The sequence below is a fragment of the Tachyglossus aculeatus genome, chromosome 18 (genome assembly GCF_015852505.1).
Source record: "Tachyglossus aculeatus isolate mTacAcu1 chromosome 18, mTacAcu1.pri, whole genome shotgun sequence".
NCBI lineage: Eukaryota > Metazoa > Chordata > Mammalia > Monotremata > Tachyglossidae > Tachyglossus > Tachyglossus aculeatus.
In genome coordinates this window covers 16,825,134-16,846,741 of record NC_052083.1, presented here as the reverse complement: position 1 = coordinate 16,846,741, position 21,608 = coordinate 16,825,134, and the positions used below count along the sequence as shown (strand labels likewise).

Genomic DNA, 21,608 nt, shown 5'->3' with positions numbered 1-21,608 from the left:
GGGTTCAAATCCCAGCTCTGGCATTTTCCTGGTCGTTTATTGTTTATAATTCATTCAGTCATATTTACTGAGTGCTTACTGTGTGCAAGGCACTGTACTAAGTGCTTATATAATGAAGTAATGTATATATACATTACAGCATTTATGACCAAAAAAGCTACAGGATTTGTCGAATTGAAATCATGTTAAATGTCTAAAGATAATAATGCAATATAATACAATAGCACAGATGCGAATATTTACCAATAATAAGTGCAGAAAATCTGGAAACCATTAACAGATGTAGACATACAAGAATGCTAAATCGAAACAGCCATTATTTATTCTTGGTAGCATTGTTACCAGGTACGTTTCTGAAAAAATAAATGGTATATGAGTGATACGAATAGTCTAAAAAGGGCTGAAGCTGAAAGTTTTTATATTCTAGAAATTGAATTTCTCTGAGAATACTAAAAGTGAATAAAGTTAGTTTTAGTGGCCCCTCCTGTTTTTAACCTGCACTTTCTTCTCAATAGTTAGAATTTTTTTAACATTATGCATGGATATATTTGGCCAGGGTCACCAACAACTTCTTCAGGCTTATGATGTTCAATATAAAATGAGCAAGGACCAGTGATTTACTCTTGATTACTCTTATTTACTCTTATTTAGTCTTATTATTCTTATTTACCCTTAATTATTCTTGATTTATGCTGCTTCTAGGAGAAGCAGCATGGCTCAGTGGAAAGAGCATGGGCTTTGGAGTTAGAAGTCATGGGTTCAAATCCCAGCTCTGCCACCTTGTCAGCTGTATGACTTCGGGCAAGTCACTTAACTTCTCTGTGCCTCAGTTACCTCATCTGTAAAATGGGGATTAAGACTGTGAGCCCCATGTGGGACAACTTGATCACCTTGTAACCTCCCCAGTGCTTAGAAGGGTGCTTTGCACATAGTAAGTGCTTAATAAATGCCATCATTATTATTATTATGTGGACATGAATCCTCTGTGCCACAGATTAGTCCATTTTAGTCCTGTGTGGAGGGAAAGGGGTTGTTAGGGGGAGGTGATGAGTCACCCTATCACTATAGAGAAGACAATCCCATTTCTGCAACATTCAATGTGGAGCTGATCAGCTGAGTGTGATGTGGAACATTCCCCCCCTGCATGTGGCAAAGCTATTTTTTTTTCCATGAGGCTGCTTCCATCTGAGCTATGAACAAACATGAGTTTCAGGAAATTTCAAGCAATCATTGTTTTTAAATTAGCATTCCCAAAGTAGACTTTACTACAGACTGAAATACTCATTCAGATATAGTTCCTCTTAATTCAGCACTTTGGCCAAAACCTCGTCTGAAGTTCTTCTAGTCATGGTTCTTCTAATTCTATGGTGTGCCCACCTCAGAATTCTTGGAAATAGACTTTTCTTACTGCAAATACTCTCAGGTTTTAAAACAGTGCTAAAGAGCCTCTGAGGGTCATCATCATTCATTCATTCAAACATATTTATTGAGTACTTACTGTGTGCAGAGCACTGTACTAAGCTCTTGGAAAGTAAAACTCAGCAATAGAGAGAGACAATCCTTGCCCACCCTGGGTTTACCATCACCGTCACCATCTTCACCAGTGTTCACAGAATACCTACTTGGTATGGACTGTCAGTCAGTCGCATTTATTGAGCGCTTCCTGTGTGCAGAGCACTGTGCTAAGCACTTGAGTAGAGCAGAATAATGATTAAGTGAATGGGACTTTCTCTTTGTCCTTCTCACTTCTTTCATAGTTCTGACGCCCAAGACAGTATGAGAAATTGTGTTTAAAAGCTTCTCAGTTCCTCTTCCGTGGAAGCAGGCAAAACCCATTCTCAAACATTGGTTAAAGTTATTCTGTTGACCTGCTGCTGCTTCAAAGGAATGGTGACTCTAAGTTGCTTAAATTCCTAATGTAGGGATCACTACAACACCATGTAAACTGCAAAATTTATCAATCTCTGTGTCTCTTAAAAAGCCCACATCAATTCAAGGCATTTTCCTGTATTTGTATGTATGCGGGTTGGGGAAGGTGGGATTTAGCTTTTCAAATAGTTATTAAGGCCAGAGCCTCTCATACTTTAAAAAACATATAAAATTGAGTTTTGGGGATTGTGTGTAGCAAAGGGGTCTGATGTCTAGATAACTGGGTGAGTGTGAGTGTGTTTGTGTGTGTGTGTATTCCTGCACAGCTTAATTTGCAACTTTCAGAACCTGTGTGAAAGGAGTTCATAACTTTAAATAGCGCTTCAGAAACAGGAGTTCAAAAATCTAGCCCTTACTTAAACCATCTTGGCCTAAGATATTTTGTTCATAGACTTCTCATTTTCACTTCTAATGCATGTATCACATGAAGAAGAGGATATTAAAGTGGTGCATATTTTGAAGGCCAGTAAGGGCTAATGGCAGCAATTAAAATGAAATGTTTGTGTTCCATTCCATACATAATGATGATTAAACTATAGTGGAATATTACATTTCCATAACTTCTTAAGGAGTTAAATGAAAAGTAATATATTCACATTTAATTATTAATTGTATTCTATTAATTGCATAAAGAGTCAACAAAGACAACCCCCTCCCAAAAGTTATCAGTTGATGCTTTCTAGTGCTGAATAATTAAAGTACCACTGCCTTGTGCTTCAAGGTACTTGAATTTGTGTATCCAAAATCCAGAAAAGTACATCCCTTGAAGTGTAGTCTGGTAGACAGCATGGAATGAAAAAGGAGAGAAAACATCAATCAATAAGCCAAATTGTATTTACTGGAGATTGACATTGAGTTCTCTTCCTCACATATTCAGTATTTTCAGTAATAAGTTTTTTCAAACTCATGAAAATTCATCATATTTTAATATCTGTTTTCCTCATTTATTTCACATCACTTCATCATAATGGAACTCTGGCTAAATTTTCCATTGAAGATGGGGAAAGTGGTGTTTCATTGAATATGAAGATGGAGGAGTTTCAAGTCAGAGGGAGGGTGTAAGCAAGGGGTTGGCGGAGAAATGGGTGAGAATGAGGTATAGCAAGTAGATTGCCATTAGGGAAATGAAACGTAGTGAAGTGAGGTTATAGTAGATCATAGAAGTTATAAAGAATGGGGAGAGCTGATTGAGTGTCCTAAAGCCAGTAATAAGGATTTTCTGTTTGATGAGGAAAAATTTTGAGGTTTTTGAGGAGAAAGGAAATGTGGACTGAGCATTATTTTTTGAAAAATGATCCAAGAGGCATAGTAAAGTATGGACTGGAATCTGTAGAGACAAGAGGCAGGGAGGTCAGCAAGGAGGCTGTTGCAGTATTAAAGGCAGGAAATAAGAATCGGTAGAGTTCAGATGGAGAGGAAAGAGTGGATTCTAGAGATGTTACGAAGATAGAACCGATGGGATTTCATGACAGATTGAATGTGTGGGTTGAATGAGAGAGACGAGTCCAGGATAATGCTGTTGTCCTGCCATTTGTTGTTTAGTCAGTCAGTCAGCTATATTTATTGAGCATTTACCACGTGCACAGCACTATACTAAACTCCTGAGACAGCACAATGTAACCACATCAGACACATTCCCTGCCCACAGTGAGCTTACAGTCTAGCTCATTGTGGGCAGGGAGTGTGTCTGTTTATTGTTACACTGTACTCTCCCAAGTCCTTATTGCAGTGCTCTGCACACAGTAAGCACTCATTAAATGTGATTGGAAAAATGAATGAATAGACTGAATGACTTAGTAGGTGAGTATTGGGGCTGCTTAAGAAACTGCACATTCCTGAGATGCTAGTCCAGGTGAAACAGTCACAGAGAAGGTTGAGTCCCACCACAGCTTGGCTACCCTTCATTTTTTTGTGAAACGTGAAGTTCCATCACCACCAAGCTCTGCCTGTCAATCACCCAATCAATCAATCAATCAATCAATCGTATTTATTGAGCGCTTACTGTGTGCAGAGCACTGTACTAAGCGCTCAAAGGAGAGCACCCAAAGGACACATTCAGCTTCTGCCTCTTTGTCATTGTTGCACAGTGCAAGATCTAGGAAGAATAATTTAGCTCATTTTGCATCATCAAAAGAATCCCACTGGATGCCTAATTTGAACTGTACTCCCTGATTTTAAAAGCCCTTTCTAGGTAAGAGTTGGAATCAAAATCTTTAAGCACTAAAATAGTTGCATGTTGAAAGCAGGAAGAAAAAATAATTGTGTTTTCCATTTTGCACTATTTCCTTTTCTATATAGGGAAGGGGAATTAGAAGAGATGTGAAGTCTGGCAGTCTCTCAATCTAGTAGCTGCATACTAAACAGAGTCCCAGGAAAATTGAGTCATTTCTAATGACTTCCAAGAACCCATATCTGTATGACCTCAGCCTAATTGTCTCATCCTTTTGCTGATTTATGACAAAAAAGTGTTCGTAGGGATTTCCTTTTGCTCATTTAAAACTTTAGCAGTGATCAGTTTTCAATCAATCACTGGTATTTCTTGAAAGCTTACTGTGTGCAGAGTACTGTTTTAAGCACTTTGGAGATACGTTTTTTAATGAGCATTAAAAAAGTAATGCTTTTTCTAAAGAGCGCGGGCTTAGGAGCCAGAGGTCATGGGTTTGAATCCTGACTCGGCTACTTGTCAGCTGTGTGAACTTGGGCAAGCCACTTAACTTCTCTGTGCCTCAGTTACCTCATCTGTAAAATGGGGATTAAGACTGTGAGCCCCACATGGGACAACCTGATCACCTTGTATACCCCTCAGCGCTTAGAACAGTGCTTCAAACATAGTAAGAGCTTAACAAATACCATTATTATTATTATTATTATTAATGAATATGTGTTTGTCCTGTCAAGACCTAACTTTGCTCTTCCTGGAATGAGTGTGCTTTTGTTCCACATGCTTCAGATGTTTGCTCTTTAATAATAAAAGAAATTGATCTAAAATGGATCTGACTAACTGAAAGAGAATCTTGTAGTCCTGATGCTTTAAATTGTCTTCCATAGGAATAACCCTCTACAGCCACCCATATGGAGGGGCCTTACTTAATGAGGACAAGATGTAAGTTGACTTGTTAATGCTATCTTTTCCAAAAAACTACTAGACCAGCAAGAGGAAATTCAGTGCATACATTGTTAAGAGAAACTGCTGTGGCCATTAATATTTACTCTGGGGAGAGGTTGGTAGCCTCTATCTCACTCTTCTCTAATTCTACCCTATTCCTCTGTCTCCTTTCCATTCTGTCCCTGCTCTGCTGTATATCCATCTCCTTTGCAGAGGGGCAATACTTCTTCTCTGGGCTAATCTTGGTGCTTTTCTCCAGACCTCAAAGAGCATTGTTGTACCATTTCTTGGGATACATTTGGTGAAGGAAAAGGGATGGAAGGATCTTATGTATACTGAATAGCTCTTCAAAATCCCCCTGTGAATGACAAAAGTCCAAATGTCTTCAAATCCTTAAAACATTGCAGGTATTCCTCTTCAAACTGATGGGCAATTCTACTTCTATTAAATGAATATGTGAATGGCTGTCATGAGCTCGTATTAATATAATGGAGGCTCCTAGAGAGATGATGACTTAGTTTCAAGACTTTATATGTATATAAATATATATATATATATAAAATTGTGAAAGTTCTTTGAAATATATACATATATATGCATATATAAATATGCATAAATAAATGTATATGTATATATTTCAAAGAACTTTCACAATTATGTTTTCTTAAAGTTAACCACCAGATTGTAAATTCCTTGAGGGCAGATATTTAGCATAGTTCTCTGCAAGAATAGGTGCTCAATAAATGCTATTTATGTGTAAAAGAATGGCAGTTGAAGCAAGTGGAAAACTGTGCTAAATTTTGGAAGGCAAAACTACTTTAGGATGCACTGCATAGAGAAACTCGGGTTAGATTCAAAATATAGTATTTGCTTTTTCTTAGATTTGGAATAAAATGATTAAATATTTCTAAGGAACACTTAGGAAATGGGAAATTAATCAATCAATAATGATAATTGAGTACTTTGTGTACAGCACAGAGGTCAGGACAGTACAACAAGAGAGTAGTAAAGATAATCCTTGACCTTAAGAAGCATACAGTCCAGTGGGGAGACACATAAAAATAAATAGCAGGGATGAAGAAGCAACCAAGTATAAGGAGCTTTACATAAATGGTGTGAGTGTTTAGGTGACCAGTAGTACCAAAGTAGAGGTTGGCAGGGATTTTAGACTGAGACTCTAATGCTTATCCTCCTCCCCACCTCTGCAGCTTTAGATGTGGTGGACCAGCCCATCTTCTGGAAACACTATCTAACTTGAATTTTTTTGACCCCATCCTCTCCTGGTTTTCCTCCTATATCTTTAGCTGATCCTTTGCTTAGTACAGTTCATTTGATCATATTTATTGAGCACTTACTGTGAGCGGAGCACTGTAAAAAGTGCTTGGGAGAGTACAACCCAACAGTAAACAGACATATTCCCTGCTCACAGTGAGTTTACAGTCTAGAGGGTAGTGTCCTGAACACAGTAAGCACTCAATAATATGATTGATTGATCCTTCTCACTTTCTTTGGCCAGCTCTTCTACTTCCTCCCACTCTCAACTATGAACCTCGGGTTTCAATTCTGGGTCTTATTCTAGTCTTAATCTATAAACTTTCCTTGGGGAACTCCAATGGCTTCCACTACCACTTCAAAATGAATGCCCACGAAGCCAACTTTGAAAACCCCAACTTCTTGCCTCCTCTGCAGCATCACACAGCCTTCTGCCTCCAGTACATCTCTCTTTGGGTGTCCTGCTAGCACCTCAAATTCAACATTTCCAAATCTGAACTCTTCCTCTTCTATACCAAATCCTCTCCTACACCAAACTTTCTTGTCACAGTTGACATTAACATCATCCTTCGAGCTATAACCTCCATATTACCTTGGACTTCTCTCTCTTTCTAATTCAGTCTGTCATCAAATCCTCAGGTTCTCCACAACCTCTCCAGAATCCACCCTTCCTCTTCATTCAACTATCACCATGCTGATCAAAGCAGAATGATATTTAAAAAATGGTATGAGCAAAGAGTTAAAAGTATGACCTAGAGAGGGGAGAAAGTGGAGGTAGAAAGGTCTATGAAGAGTGTGATGCAGTAGTTGAACTGGGATATGTCGAGGGCCTGAAACAGCACGTCGGCAGTCTGGATGGAAAGGAAGCTCCAAAAGCTGGCCACAACATTAACATTTTCATCTTTCTATCTTCCATCTTCAGAATCCTCAACATTTATGTAGGTGAATTTAGTATGCCTAAGCATGATGCTTGTTTTTGTGTGTTTTTTTTTTCAATTTATTTCCTCTGTTTCTTCTCCACCGTACCTAACATTTAGAAGCTTTACTATTGCTCTGAGATTTTCAGCTATGAAAGAAAACACAATTTTGTATTCTTTATCTCACACAAATGCTAACATTTTACTTTGGCTGCAGATTGGAGGGCATCCGTCAATGTGGCGTTGCACTCTGTATCGTTCTGGGGGTCTCCATCCTCACCGCTTCCATCGGCAGCTCCATCGTTCAAGACAGAGTGTCTGGGGCCAAAAGACTACAGCACATTAGTGGACTAGGGTACAGGACCTACTGGTTTACTAATTTCATTTATGACATGGTATGTAAAACCACAGGCTTCCGAAGTTAGAAGGGTGGTGTTTAACCACCTAGCTGGTGAAATGGTTGGGTGGGAGGAGTATGAGCTGTCAAATGAAGATCAAATTCTATAAGGGAAATTTCAGTGTCTTGACACTGGAGAAGAAATGCGACCCCAGTGAATGTCCAGAAGGCCGGGTCTGGTGGGTTCAAACTTTAAGCTGGAACATAAGTAAATGTAAGAAAGCACATTAATAGACCTCACAGCCTACTGTCTCTTTTCCAACAGTGGCAAGAATGTAATAGTTGTCTTCCTTTTCATCCATTCATTAGCCCAAAATAGATCTGTCTTTCATGGGAAGCAGCACGGCTCAGTGGAAAGAGAACGGGCTTTGGAGTCAGAGGTCATAGGTTCAAATCCCGGCTCTGCCACTTATCAGCTGTGTGACTTTGGGCAAGTCACCTAACTTCTCTGTGCCTCAGTTGCCTCATCTGTAAAATGGGGATTAAGACTGTGAACCCCCGTGGGGCAACCTGATCACCTTGTAACCTCCCCAGTGCTCAGAACAGTGCTTTGCACATAGTAAGCACTTAATAAATGCCATTATTATTATTATTATTATGAATTTATCCACAGTCTTCTTAAACTGGCTGACATTTTTTGCTACCCCACTCCCCCCACTCCTCACTCTCAATCTGTGACGAGCTCCATAGACTTGCCTCCCAGTCGCCCTCCCTTTATCTTGGATTGCACCTACTTCTACCACCGCTTAGAATGGCCCAGAAGCTCCATATCGTCCCTGGAACCAAAGACACGTCTTAATTGTCCTCTGGACCAGAGTTGATTCAAGAAAAGCAACAATGCCTAGTGGAATGAGCAAGGACCTGAGAGTCAGAAGGCCTAGATTCAGCTTTGCCAATTACTTTGCCAAATGCCTTGACTTGTCTGTGCCTCAGTTTCCTCCTCTGTAAAATGGGGATTCAGTATCTGTTCTCCCTCTCAGATTAGAAGGAAGTAGTGTGAGAAGCAGCGTGGCTTAGTGGAAAGAACACGGGCTTGGGAGTCAGAGGTTGCGGGTTCTAATTCCAGCTCCACCACTTAACAGCTGTGTGACTTTGGGCAAGTCTCTTAACTTCTCTGTGCTTCAGTCACCTCATCTGTAAAATGGGGATTAAGACTGTGAGCTCCACGTGGGACAACCTGATTACCTGGTATCTACCTTAGTGCTTAGAATGGTGCTTGGCACATAATAAGCACTTAACAAATAGTTATTACAATTATTGTGAGCCCCTTGAGGGACAGGGACTGTGCCCAACCTGATAAACCTTAGTCCAGCACTTAGAACAGTGCCTGACACATAGTAAGAACTTAACAGATATCATAATCATGGTTACATCCTTTTCAGATTGGATCTTCACTCTTCTTTCCTTTCAGTCCCTCCTAATCATCAATCGTATTTATTGAGCACTTACTGTGTGCAGAGCACTGTACTAAGCGCTTGGGAAGTACAAGTTGGCAACATATAGAGACAGTCCCTACCCAACAGTGGGCTCACAGTCTAAAAGGGGGAGACAGAGAACAAAACCAAACATACTAACAAAATAAAATAAATAGAATACATATGTACAAGGCTCAGACTGGATTCTTAACAGACCTAGGCCAGACCAAGGAGAGCATTTACCAAAGTATAATCTTCTCTATTGGACTTCTGGAAAAATCTGTTTGAAGGATTCATATAGACAAGACAATCTCTTCAACTCTTTTCATCTGAGTTAGAGCCTCAGGATGCTTCTGTCAGATTTATTGTGAAAAGTAAAAACACAACATTTTCCCAGGATCAAGAAAAACTGCCAGACATAGTAATACCTGGGGAAGTTGATTGTTATCTTATTTGTATTATCAGAGATGCTTGGAATTAAGAGGGGAATATAAGCACAACACAAAATTCTTCTAATAGAGGTTACACAAAGTCATTGGAGATTTAATTGCCCTTTATAGTCATTAATACCTCCAGATTACTCTGGTCCCTTAATAATTGAGTAAAAGTGTTAAAAAAGCAGAGATTCTTTATTTTTTCATTCAATTTCTTGATTCAGTCCTTGTATGGAGGTGTACCTTCATATGAATTTATAAAATACTTAGAAGAGTAGCAAAAGATGAATTGACTGATGTGTCTGAAACATTTCAAGGAATTCTTTTTTTATAGTATCTATTAAACACTTACTATGTGCCAGGCACTGAACTAAGCTCTGGAGTAGAGACAAGCTAATCAAGTTGGAGACGGTCCACGTCCCATATGGGGTTCACAGTCTTAATCCCCATTTTACAAAAGAGGGAATTGAGGTACAGAGACTTGAAATGACTTACTCTAGGTTATGTAGCAGAAACATTTCGGAGCTGGGATTAGAAACCAGGTCCTTCTTATTCCTAGGCCTGGCTCTAGCCACTCGAATATGCTGTTTCTCATCTGGGGATTCAACTCATGTGGCGATAAAAGTTTTACAGATATTCAGTTCATTTAATCTAACTACAGTTTTATAAAGTAGTACTGTGAGTCTAATGTATAGTGTTCTTTTGTGTGAATAAGAAATATTGAATACCTTAATTTTATGACTCTAAAATGCTGCCCCATTTCCTAACTTTAATTTAAATATGCCATCTCTGAATAGGCGTCGATTTAATAGGTTTGGTTCACAATGCCTAGTGGTAGCTATGGGGATGCAACCTGTAGCTAGCAGCACTAATCCCAAATCTATTTTTCTTACATAAATCCTTATTTTCAGGCTCGAATTTATGGCAGTGAAATTCTACGAATGTTCATAATATGTTTGGAGCAAAGTACGTTAAATTCATCATTGAGAGCTCCTGCCAGTTCAAGTGGATACTAATAAATGTCTCTGATCTACAATGTCCCTCTTCCCTTGTTTTTTCTAGCTATTTTATCTGGTTGCAGTTAGCCTGTGCATTGGCGTTATTGTTGCTTTCCAGCTAACAGCCTTCACTTTCCGAGAGAACTTAGCAGCCACCGCCCTCCTGCTGGCTCTTTTCGGGTACGTGATTGGAAATGTCTTTCTGGAATTATGGCTTGTTCCTTTGCAAAAGGAAATCTTTAGATTGGCTTTGAACCTGCAGTTGGGGGCGTGATTTTCTCTCTCTGCAAGCAATTACATTGCAGTCAGGGATACTGAGCGAACAGGCTGCAGTATCACTGTGCCGTGCTCTGTGGGGGAAAGGGAGAGGGTATTCTGTCCTAATGAAACTAGGCCCACAACTGTCTCAGAAAGCTCCTTAAGCTGTTCGATAATCTTCTGCCATTTGAAATTGATTCTGTGTTCTCTGCACTTCAAGACTAATCTGGGTGCGAAAATGGGGAATGGAGACAGCCCTGAAACTCTGGCTGGGTACTTTTCTCTCAGCACTCTGCGTGTTTTTCCCACTGCTAGGCTACTTGTAAGAAGGTAGTGTTTTATCGAAGTGCTGGCTTCTTCCTCCAAAAGAAATTACAGGGAGTGGTAATGCAGTTTCCCAAATAGCCACTGATTTTCACTAGCTGATGAACTAGAAAAAAAGTTTTGCCTGATGTATATTTTATCAGTTTTATTTTTACATAACCATCAGTGAATAGTATTTATTGAGTGCTTATGCAGAGCACTGTACTAAGTGCTTGAGAGAGTACTATGCAGCAGAATTGATAGACATGTACCCTGCCCACAAGGAGCTTATAGCACATTATTTCTACACATCCAAATACTCATAAGTGAACATGCAATTTCATGCAAATACAGTATAGGCAACTTCTGGTTCCAGAAGAGATCTTCATATGTCAGTTCGCTGATGAATTAAATGAACAAAATTGAGCCTAGTCTCTGGCCCTAAATGGCCTTTGTATGTAAAATTTTGAGTGCATTTTGCAGTGTGCTGAATCCCTGCCCGCCTCAAATGTTGCACCCTCTGCCCCAGCAAGAGCATGCCCAACAGGGATGAAACAGTGAAAGTGGCACTGGGGAAACTCTAACCTTTCAAATTGATTCCATTGCATAGCTTCTTGGTCTCAAATCATTCAGAGTTGCACTGAGGCTCTTCCATCATTTATAATGATAGATTCCATCACTTATGAAGTGGGCAGAAGAGATCATCTCTTTAGGGGTGATTAGATTATTGGCCTCTTGATTGTTGGAGTACCTAAAACGAGAGAGAAGATTTTCATTGCAACGAGATCATCTAAACCAGCCTTTTACCCTTTAACAAATGCTGGGGTAAATACAAGCAAATCCGATTGGACATAGTCCCTGTCCCACACAGGGCTCACAGTCTCAATTACCGTTTTGCAGATAAGGTAATTGAGGCACAGAGAAGTGAAGCGACTTGTCCAAGGTCAAACAATAGACAAATGGCAGAGCCAGGACTTCTAAGAACTTGAGAGAGTACCGTACGACAGAGTTGACATTACACTGCAACAAAGTTTATTTCATAACCTTTCCTCTCCACAAACATGATTAAAGTGGCTTGTGAGCTCCATATAAATCTCTGAGCTATTGTGGATTTTAGTTCCTAAAATATGAGCTCTCCTATCATTTTATTTTAGGAAAAAAAAGTCCTTGTAACATAAGGCTCAGAGAAGAAAGTAAATAGATTGAGAAATTTTTCTGTTTTAACTGGTATTGGATGAACTATCTCTCACATTACTCAGTACTGTCACCTCTCTCCAGTGTTAAAACCAGTAAAAAGGTTCAGTCACAAAAGCTACAGTACAAATGATTCCAGGAAACTCAGGCAAGCAAAGAGCTATTCAAAGGATAAATGATGAAAATTACCAACTAGACCGAAGCAGCAATTTTAAAAAGGGTAGAATGGTTCACCTACCAACCTACCAAATGCCCATTTAAGGATAAAAACAATGAGCAAAAAGTGTAGTCGATTAGTTTTAGCTACTCTATTGGACTGATTATGTCTATTTGTTTTACAAAACTTAAAGTGTGTGGATTTACATATATATGTTTCTCCATTTTCCGTCTAAAAATGGCCACAGAAAAAATGAATATGTAGGTAGCCAACAACAGTGACATTCAGCCAGATTGCCTAAAAGTAAACCAGATAAGCAAACCAAAACTTACCACTGATGATGATGATTCATTCATTCATTCAGTCGTATTTATTGAGCGCTTACTGTCTGCAGAGCATTGTACTAAGCGCTTGGGAAGTACAAATTGGCAACATATAGAGATGGTCCCTACCCAACAATGGGCTCACAGTCTAGAAGGGGGAGACAGACAACAAAACAAAACAAGTAGACAGGTGTCAATACCATCAGAATAAATATAATTATAGCTATATACACATCATTAATAAAATAAATATGTACAAAGAAAATAAATAGAGTAATAAATATGTAGAAATATATACAAGTGCTGTGGGGAGGGGAAGAGGGTAGGGCAGGGGGGGCAATGGGAAGGGGAGAAGGAGGAGGCTGCAACTATATTCAGATCATTTTTTATTCTGGTTCATGACCAAAATAATGCTAAAAAAACCCCTTTCATTTTCTGAAGAGCTTTCATTTTCAGTCATCTCATTTTGTTTTCACAACGACTTTATGAGATTAGGCAGTAGTGGGGCAGGGATCCCATTTTAGAGACAGACATTCTGAGTTCTTGAGAGGTTAAATGTTGCCTGATGTTGTCAGCAGGTGAGTGGCAGAGACTAAACTCAGGGCTTCCAAATTCTGGGGCTTCTCACTTCCTAGACCAGGGATCTTTCCATCCTTAGGTTAGTTAAGGAAGGAACCTTCCATCTCATTTCATTTCAATGACCATCTCTTACCTCTAACAGCCTGAGACATTACTGAATCCCCAAATTCCAGCCAAGATAGCCCAGTGTAGCCACTTGAGGAGTTCCCTGTTATCCTCTGCTGGATTCTAAAGCCCTCCACATCTTCTCATCTCATGAGCTGCAGGTTGGGGACCTCTGCCTAGTGCACCCCAAGTTCCTGACCTCACCACATCTCTATCACCTCCCCACAACTCTTTGAAGGCAAGGGGGTCACCGGGGGCTAATCTACAACTGCCCTTCCCCCACCACCCCCTCCAGGGTTGGCTGCAGAAAAGTCACAGACAAGACACTCCTTCCCATTTCTTCCTTTGTCCACATATCACTCGGAATCCCTTAATTGTAAATGTTCTGGGGCTCATGCTCCCCTGGTCCCTTCCCATCTTCTCTTGGATCAGATCACGTTCCCGTCTGAACTTCTCCAAGTCCTTGGATGCCAGGGCAGATCTGTGCCATTTCTTCCACTCAGGGGCAGGGGCCTGGCTCCTCTAGATTCCTAACTCCAGATCCTGATCCTTCAGGATATCCTGACCCTCACCCGGGATCATCTCTGATGACTCCCTGTGCCTTGTGTCCATCCTGGATCATGGCCTGGAGTTTTTCCTCCTGTGCTCCTCTCTCCAAGGAACACAGTTCCAGACTTTTCACCTAAATAATGGCTGAGGATCTTCCTCCCCAACTACTTGAATCCCCAAATTCCTTCCCATCTTTCCCTCTGATGGTATGTGGTTCCAAATAATAATAATGTTAATTATAATTATGGAATTTGTTAAGCACTTACTATGTGTCAGTCACTGTACTAAGTGTTGGGACGGACACAAGCGAATTGGGTTGAACACAGTCCTTTGTCCCACGTGAGGCTCACAATTTCAATCCCCATTTTACAGGGGAGGTAACTGAGCCACGGAGAAGTCAGGTGACTTACCCAAGGTCACACAGCAGGCAAGTGGTGGAGCAAGGATTGGAACCCATGACCTTCTGCATCCCAGCCTGTGCTCTGTCTACTATGCCATATTGCTTCTCCATATACTGCCATATAAGGCATTAATTCAACTTCCCTCAAGGAAAGAAATGGCTTTTATAGTGTGAAAAAACAAGACTTTTCGTAGTCCTTGGCATTGGCTTAGTGGATAGAAGACGGGACTCAAAGTCAGAAGGTCATGGGTTCTAATCCTGCTCCACCACTTGTCTGCTGTGTGACCTTGGGTGAGTCACTTAACTTCTGTGTGCCTCATCTGTAAAATGGAGATCAAGAGTTTGAGTCCCCGTATCAGACAGGGACTGTGTCTAACGTAGTTAACTTGTATCTACCCCAATGCTTAGAACAGTGCTCGGCACATAGTAAGCACTTAAAAAGTACCATAATTATTATTGTTATCATTTATGGACACATTCACATTATTTTAAAAGCCAAATTTCTTTTTTAATGAATAAAACTCAATGTAAAACAGGGTAGAAGATGGGGCTTATTTAATTGTTGGTTCTAAGGTCAATAGGAAGCACTAGTCATGCTGCTGCTCTCGGAGACAGGTAATACAGGAAAGGTGTTCTCCAGCCAGCAACAAATGAAATTTTGGTATACCCGAGGCTCCTAATAGCATTTCTGCTTTAATCCCCAATAATGGTTCCCTCCAAACCTACAGCGAAATGCTTTCCTCACATTTCACATGCAGTTTTATAGGCTGCTTTTCCATACCAACTTTTCCCACTCAGGTGTGTGAGAGATTGCCAAATGAAATATCAGTTGGATTCAGCAGAATTTTATTTTAATGTCTAGACTAAATGCTCCTTATGGTCAGGGAATTTGTCTACCAACTATAGTAGTCTACACAGTAAGTACTCAATAAATACCGTAAATTGATTGTTTGATGATTTGTGGTAAAAGGCTTTTCTTAAAGAGTCAGGATGTTGCCCATAGAAATCACTGAGATAGTAAACTCTACATTCTTCTTCATTTTTTTCTTTAGATATGCAACGTTACCATGGATGTACCTAATGTCCAGAATCTTCTCAAGTTCCAATGTAGCTTTCATCTCTTACGTCTCCTTAAATTTTATCTTTGGACTTTGTACCATGTTAATGACTATTATGCCAAGACTATTAGCTGTGATCTCCAAAGCAGAGGTCAGTGAAGCTCAATAACACTTCTCATGAATATTTGTATCACTGGAAAGGACTCATATTTTTCATATATACATGTGGTACTATTCTAATGGTGGTAAGATATGAACTTAGAGGTGGTCCAGGAAATGGCAAATTGTCCCAAGATTATAGAAAAAAATGGGGCAGGAAAGAGAGAAGAGAGAAGACCCATCTGTAGTTTATTTTAATGTCTGTTTCCCTCATTAGACTGCAAGCTTCTTGAGGGCAGGACTCATGTTTTCCTCTTCTATTATATTTTCCTCTCCCAAGTGCTTAGTAAATTGCTTTGCACATAGTAAATGCTCAATAAATACGTTTGACTGATGGATTGATAAGAGCAAGACCCATTCTCTCAAAAACACACCCAGCATTACATAAAAACACACAAACATGTCCTTCACTCAATAAAAAGCACTTACTCTGCGTGAAAGAGTACAATAAAGTCCCCAGACGCTATCCCTGACCTCAAGGAATATATAGTCTGATAAGGGAAACTGACAGTAAAGTAATTTGTAGATAGGATCACCTCACTCTTGAGCAGCCTAATGGTTGTAGCAGCAGGAGATGGAGGGAGCAGACTGCTTCCCCTCATCCCTTATCCCCCGAACACGCGCACACACACACACACACACACACACACACACACACACACACACTCTCACACATGCAGTGTGGCCCAGTGGATAGAGCATGGGCCTGGGAGTAAGAAGGACCTGGGAGTAAGAAGGACCTGGGTTTTAGGTTTTATTCCCGGCTCCACCAGTTGTCTACTGTGTGACCTTGGGCAAGTCACTTAACTTCTCTGTGCCTCAGTTACCTCAACTGTGAAATGAGGATTACAACTGGGAGCCCAGTGTGGGACAGGGATGGTGTCCAACCTGATCAGTTTTTATCTACCTCAGCACTTAGTGCAGTGGCTAACACATAGTAAGCGCTTCACAAATATCATGAAAAAAACCCCAACCTGCCTGCTATCCGGATCCTTGTTCTGGGCGGGGGCTGCTACTGCTGCCACTGATGGAGAACTGGAAGTGCCACAGAAGAGCCCCTTTTGCAGCAGCAAGGGTGAAAGGGGTCCGCAGCCCAGAGCCTCAGTTTCCTCCTCCCTCAGCTGAGTCGTGGTTGGCCCAAGCCAGTTATCATGCTCGGAGGTTGGAATCCCTCCTCTGAGATTAACTACAGAGGACAGATGCGGGTCTGCCCTTCCAGTAAGCATGACTTGCCCTGTGTGTCTTAGACATGCTGCATTTTGCTCTCTTAGTGCATGTGCACTAATCCCGGCTCCACCCTCGGGCAAGTCACTTCACATTGCTGTGCCCCAGTTAACTCATCTGTCAAATGGGGATTGAGACAGTGAGCCCCATGTGGGACAGGGACTGTGTCCAATTTGATTTGCTTGTATCCATCCCAGAGCTGACTACAGGTAGTTAGCGCCTAACAAATACCATCGTGATTAATATTATGTGCAGCCTTTACTTTTTTCCCCATCTGCAGCAGCCCATGAGATGAAGAGGATTTGGCCCCACGGTCACCCCACCAGTTGATTGATCAGCTAGACGTCCATACCCTGATTGCATCCTGGTGGCATTCAGTGATTCTTTGAGATTTCACATCAGTCGTGATAACTTTTCTATTTTGTGCTGCAAGCATGTATGATACCTCAAATGAGTGGTTAGGTTGACTTTTGATGCATACTTTATCTTGATTTTCATATTTTCCTTCCCAAAATGAAGGACCAATAGATATCCATAATAACAACGATAATGATAACAATATTAATAATTATGGCATTTTTAAGCACTTACTATGTGACAGGCACTGTACTAAGTGCTAGGGTAGATACAAGGTAATCGGATTGGACACAGACCATGTCCTACATTGGGCTCACAGTCTTCATCCCCATTTTACAGATAAGGTAGTTGAGGTACAGAGAAATGAAATGATTTGCCCAAGGCTACATGGCAGACATGGAGGAACCAGAATTAGAACCCAGGTCCTCCTGATTCCTAGGCCCATGCTCTATCCACTAGGCCACGCTGTTTGTCTTATGAAACATTCGGCTATCAAAGACAAGCCAGATTTTTTCAAAGATGGAAAATTTGGATTTGAAAATTCATGTTTAATCTGTTGGTGTTTTTTCTGCTGTGCTTTGTGTTGATTAGACCAAATATGTGTAGATATGTTTTTGCATTTATGTATGTGTGTGTTTTTGTGAGAATGGCTGTTGCTGTTATTATCAATTAATCTGCTTTCCTTCTCTAGTCCCCCTTTGTACTTCTCCTGTTAATGCCTTCATTTTCATCCTGCCTATGAAATGGTTCACAGTGTGGTAGGTTGTTATGTTTTGTGGAGCTCACGCTTGGAGGGTAAGAAATATGAAGAAAGGCATAGGAGAGTGTGGACATGTAATTGTTTCTGCCTGGAGTTTTCTGTAAGGAAAGAATAGAGAGGCAGTGTAAAATGACATCTTACCCTTTTCTCTCCCTTCGACAGAATTTGCAGCAGATCTATAGTGTTCTCAAATGGGTCTTTACAATTTTCCCTCAATTCTGCCTGGGTCAGGGCTTGATAGAACTCTGCTACAACCAGATCAAGTTCGATCTAACCCACGACTTTGGCATTGACCCATACGTCAGCCCCTTTGAGATGAATTTTCTGGGTTGGATCTTCATGGAAATGGCACTACAGGGAACCATCCTGCTCGCCCTTCGATTTTTCCTACACTGGGATCTGTTGCAGAAGCCAAGGTGCGTTTGCTAGAGTATTTAGTTTACTTTTTGCTTTAATGGCTCCCGACCTATTTTCTAGAGAATGGGAGAAAGATAAAGTCCATCTGAAAGCTGGAAGATGAGACATTTGATCATTATTACCTACAGCTCCAATGAGCCCTTGCTTTGTCAGATTCTTTTTTTCGGTCTGATTCAGCCGCCTAGCCATGGAAAGAGAACTTCAAAAAGATATGGTGCTAGTATGAGAGATAATCTCTCCAGTTATTTAATCAACTTAATGTATTTGCTCCTTCGTAATGCGTGAACCTTAATGTTAATTTAAATGCACCTTTAGTTGGTATCCTGATGTCTCCTAATTTCCCATTTTTTAACATTAATCCTGCTAACTGCAGAACCAGGGCTTACATAGCATTTGGTATATATAGCATGATACCTTTTCTTGCCCACTTAATCTGTGATCAGCAGTGATGGAATACTAAGAATTCCTCGATCTTTCCCTCCCAACCCCAATTTAATTAATCAATCAATGATATCCATACTGACTGTGTGCAGGGCACTGTACTAAGCACTTAGGAGGGTATGAAATAACATTTGGTAAATGCATTTTCTGCCCACCATGATATTACGGTCTAGAGTCCAGGAACTTTTTACATACTTTTTACAAAGTTATTTTTACTTTTTGCTGCTTTAGAGAAGCACCATGGCTCAGTGGAAAGAGCCCAAGCTTTGGTGTCAGAGGTGATGGGTTCAAATCCCAGCTCTGCCAATTGTCAGCTATGTGACTTTGGGCAAGTCACTTCACTTCTCTGGGCCTCAGTTACCTGATCTTTAAAATGGGGATTAAGACTGTGAGCCCCCCATGGGACAACCTGATCACCTTGTAACCTCCCCAGGGCTTAGAACAGTGCTTTGCACATAGTAAGTGCTTAATACACGCCATTATTGTTATTATTATTATTATCATATGAGACCATCTTCTAGACTGTGAGCCTGTTGTTATGTAGGGACCGTCTCTATATGTTTTCGACTTGTACTTCCCAAACACTCAGTACAGTGCTCTGCACGCAGTAAGCGCTCAATAAATGTGACTGAATGAACGAATGAATGAATAAATATAAGGTGAATGAGGTAACCACTACACTAAATTATAGAAACTTCTCCCATCCTCCTTGTGTTACTTAGAGATGGTGGTGGCATTCTGGATATTTTCTGCTTCCTTTTTCTTCCCTTCCCATCCTTAGAGGATGACTTTTGCCCTGTTTTAAGGGTTGTTTTTTTCTCTTCCCTGTCCTCCTTCTGCTAAACTGACTTCGTTCCCCCCCACTTCTTCCCTCAGGGTTACAGCCCAGAAAAGTTGTCCCTGAGCTTGGGAGTGGCAGGGGAGGGTTGAGCAATCCAGGAACAGGGAAGAAATTCTGGGAAATTCAAACTTACTGGGCTTCATGAGACCAGTGCTCCAAAGATTTCCATCAGTGCTCCTGCTAAAAATAGCAAAAGAAAAACAAAACCAAAACCCATTGCCATTCCGAGACAGCACAGGAACTACTATTCATCTTGCCGACAGTCTTTCAGTCCAATGTCTCAAGGCACATCATCTTGAGGGAAGTTTTGAGGTTTCCTTCATTTAAAAAATTGAAACTAGGTCCTTGTTGCTCAGCTTTCAGCAGGAATGCAGGGTCAGGGAGCCATGAAGCACTGATTGGACTCGAGAGAAGTTTCAGTCACCCATGGCCGGTCCCAGTGGAATTCCCCTTGGGGATTCATTTTGGCTTTCCCTCCCTAGGGATTCCACCTCCATCAGCAGCAGCACCCTGGATCCTGAGGAAGATTTGGATGTCAGAGTGGAACGTTTGCGGCTCCTTGGGGGCCAAACTGACAGGGATGTTCTTCTGTTGTACCACTTGGAGAAATGCTACCAACACTTCCACAAGAGAAGCACAGCTGTGAAAGATATTAGCTTGGGAATACCAAGAGGAGAGGTAAATAAGCACCACTCCTTTCCTTCGGCAGAGGGGAATGGGGAAATCATGACTACTTGTTAGGATCCCCTTGGTCTCATGATGAAAATGCTTGAAATTGTAGCCCGGGGTGAGCAGGATACTGCAGTAGAAAGAACACAGGGCTGGGAGCCAGAGTACCCAGATTTAAATCCCAGCTCCACTGCTTGCTTGCTGTGTGACCTTGGACAAGTCACTCAGCTTCTCTGTAACTCACTTTCACAGGGATGTGAAATCAATCAATCCATCAATCATATCTTTTGAGTGTTCACTGTTGGGTCCCACCTTCACAACATCACTAAAATCCTCCCTTTCCTCTCCAACCAAACTGTTATCATGTAATACAGTCACTCATTCCATCCTGCCAGGATTACTGCATCAGCCTCCTTGCTGATCTCCCGGCCTCCTGTCTCTCCCCACTCCAGTCAATACTTTACTCTGCTGCCCGGATCATTTTTCCACAAAAAATACTCAAGACATGGTACCCCACTCCTCAAAAAACTCCAGTGGTTTCCCACCCACATCTGCATCAAGCAAAAACTCTTCATCATTGACTTTAAAGCACTCAATCACCTCGTCACCTCCTACCTCACCTCGTTATTCTCCTTCTACAACCCAGCTCCCTCATTTCACTCCTCTAATGCTAACCTTTTCACTCTGTCTCCATCTCGCTTATCTCTCTACCTACCTCTAGCCCATGTCCCGTCTCTGGCCTGGAACACCCTGCCTCCTTAAATCAGACGGACAATTACTTTCCCCGCTTCAAAGCAACATGGCTTAGTGAGAAAAGCAGAGGCTTGGGAGTCAGAGGATGTGGGTCCTAAGCCCGGCTCTGTCACCAGTCTGCTGTGTGACCTTGGGCAAGCCACTTAACTTCTCTGTGCTTCAGTTATCTCATCCGTAAAATGGGGATGAAGATTGTGAGACCCATGTGGGACAACATGATTACCTTGAAACTACCCCAGTGCTTAGAACAGTGCATGGCACATAGCTCTTAAGAAATACAAACATTATTATTATTATTATTATTATTATTATTATTATTATGTTATTATTATTAAGGGAGCAAGTCCTCCAAGAAGCCTTCCCAGACTAAGCTCCCCTTTCCTCTTCTCCCACTCTCTTCTGAATCACCCTGACTTGCTCCCTTTGTTCTTCCCCACTCCCAGCCCCATAGCACTTATGTACATATCTGTAATTTATTTATATTAATATCTGTCTCCACACCTCTAGGCTGTAAGATCATTGTGTGCAGGGAATGTGTCTGTTTATTGTTGTATTGTACTCTCCCAAGCGCTTAGGACAGTGTTCTGCACACA

General features: G+C 41.0%; 1 protein-coding gene across 1 annotated transcript in view; it reads left to right on the top strand.

The window, feature by feature from the left end:
- The window catches only part of ABCA13 (ATP binding cassette subfamily A member 13), a 249,825-nt gene that overhangs the window by 174,050 nt on the left and 54,167 nt on the right, over nucleotides 1–21,608 (top strand). Inside the window, exons 48-53 of the mRNA XM_038760086.1 lie at nucleotides 4,978–5,032; nucleotides 7,442–7,619; nucleotides 10,533–10,648; nucleotides 15,389–15,545; nucleotides 18,057–18,310; nucleotides 20,076–20,271. Of these exons, the coding sequence (XP_038616014.1) occupies nucleotides 4,978–5,032; nucleotides 7,442–7,619; nucleotides 10,533–10,648; nucleotides 15,389–15,545; nucleotides 18,057–18,310; nucleotides 20,076–20,271 (956 nt within the window). The remainder of the gene's footprint in view (nucleotides 1–4,977; nucleotides 5,033–7,441; nucleotides 7,620–10,532; nucleotides 10,649–15,388; nucleotides 15,546–18,056; nucleotides 18,311–20,075; nucleotides 20,272–21,608) is intronic.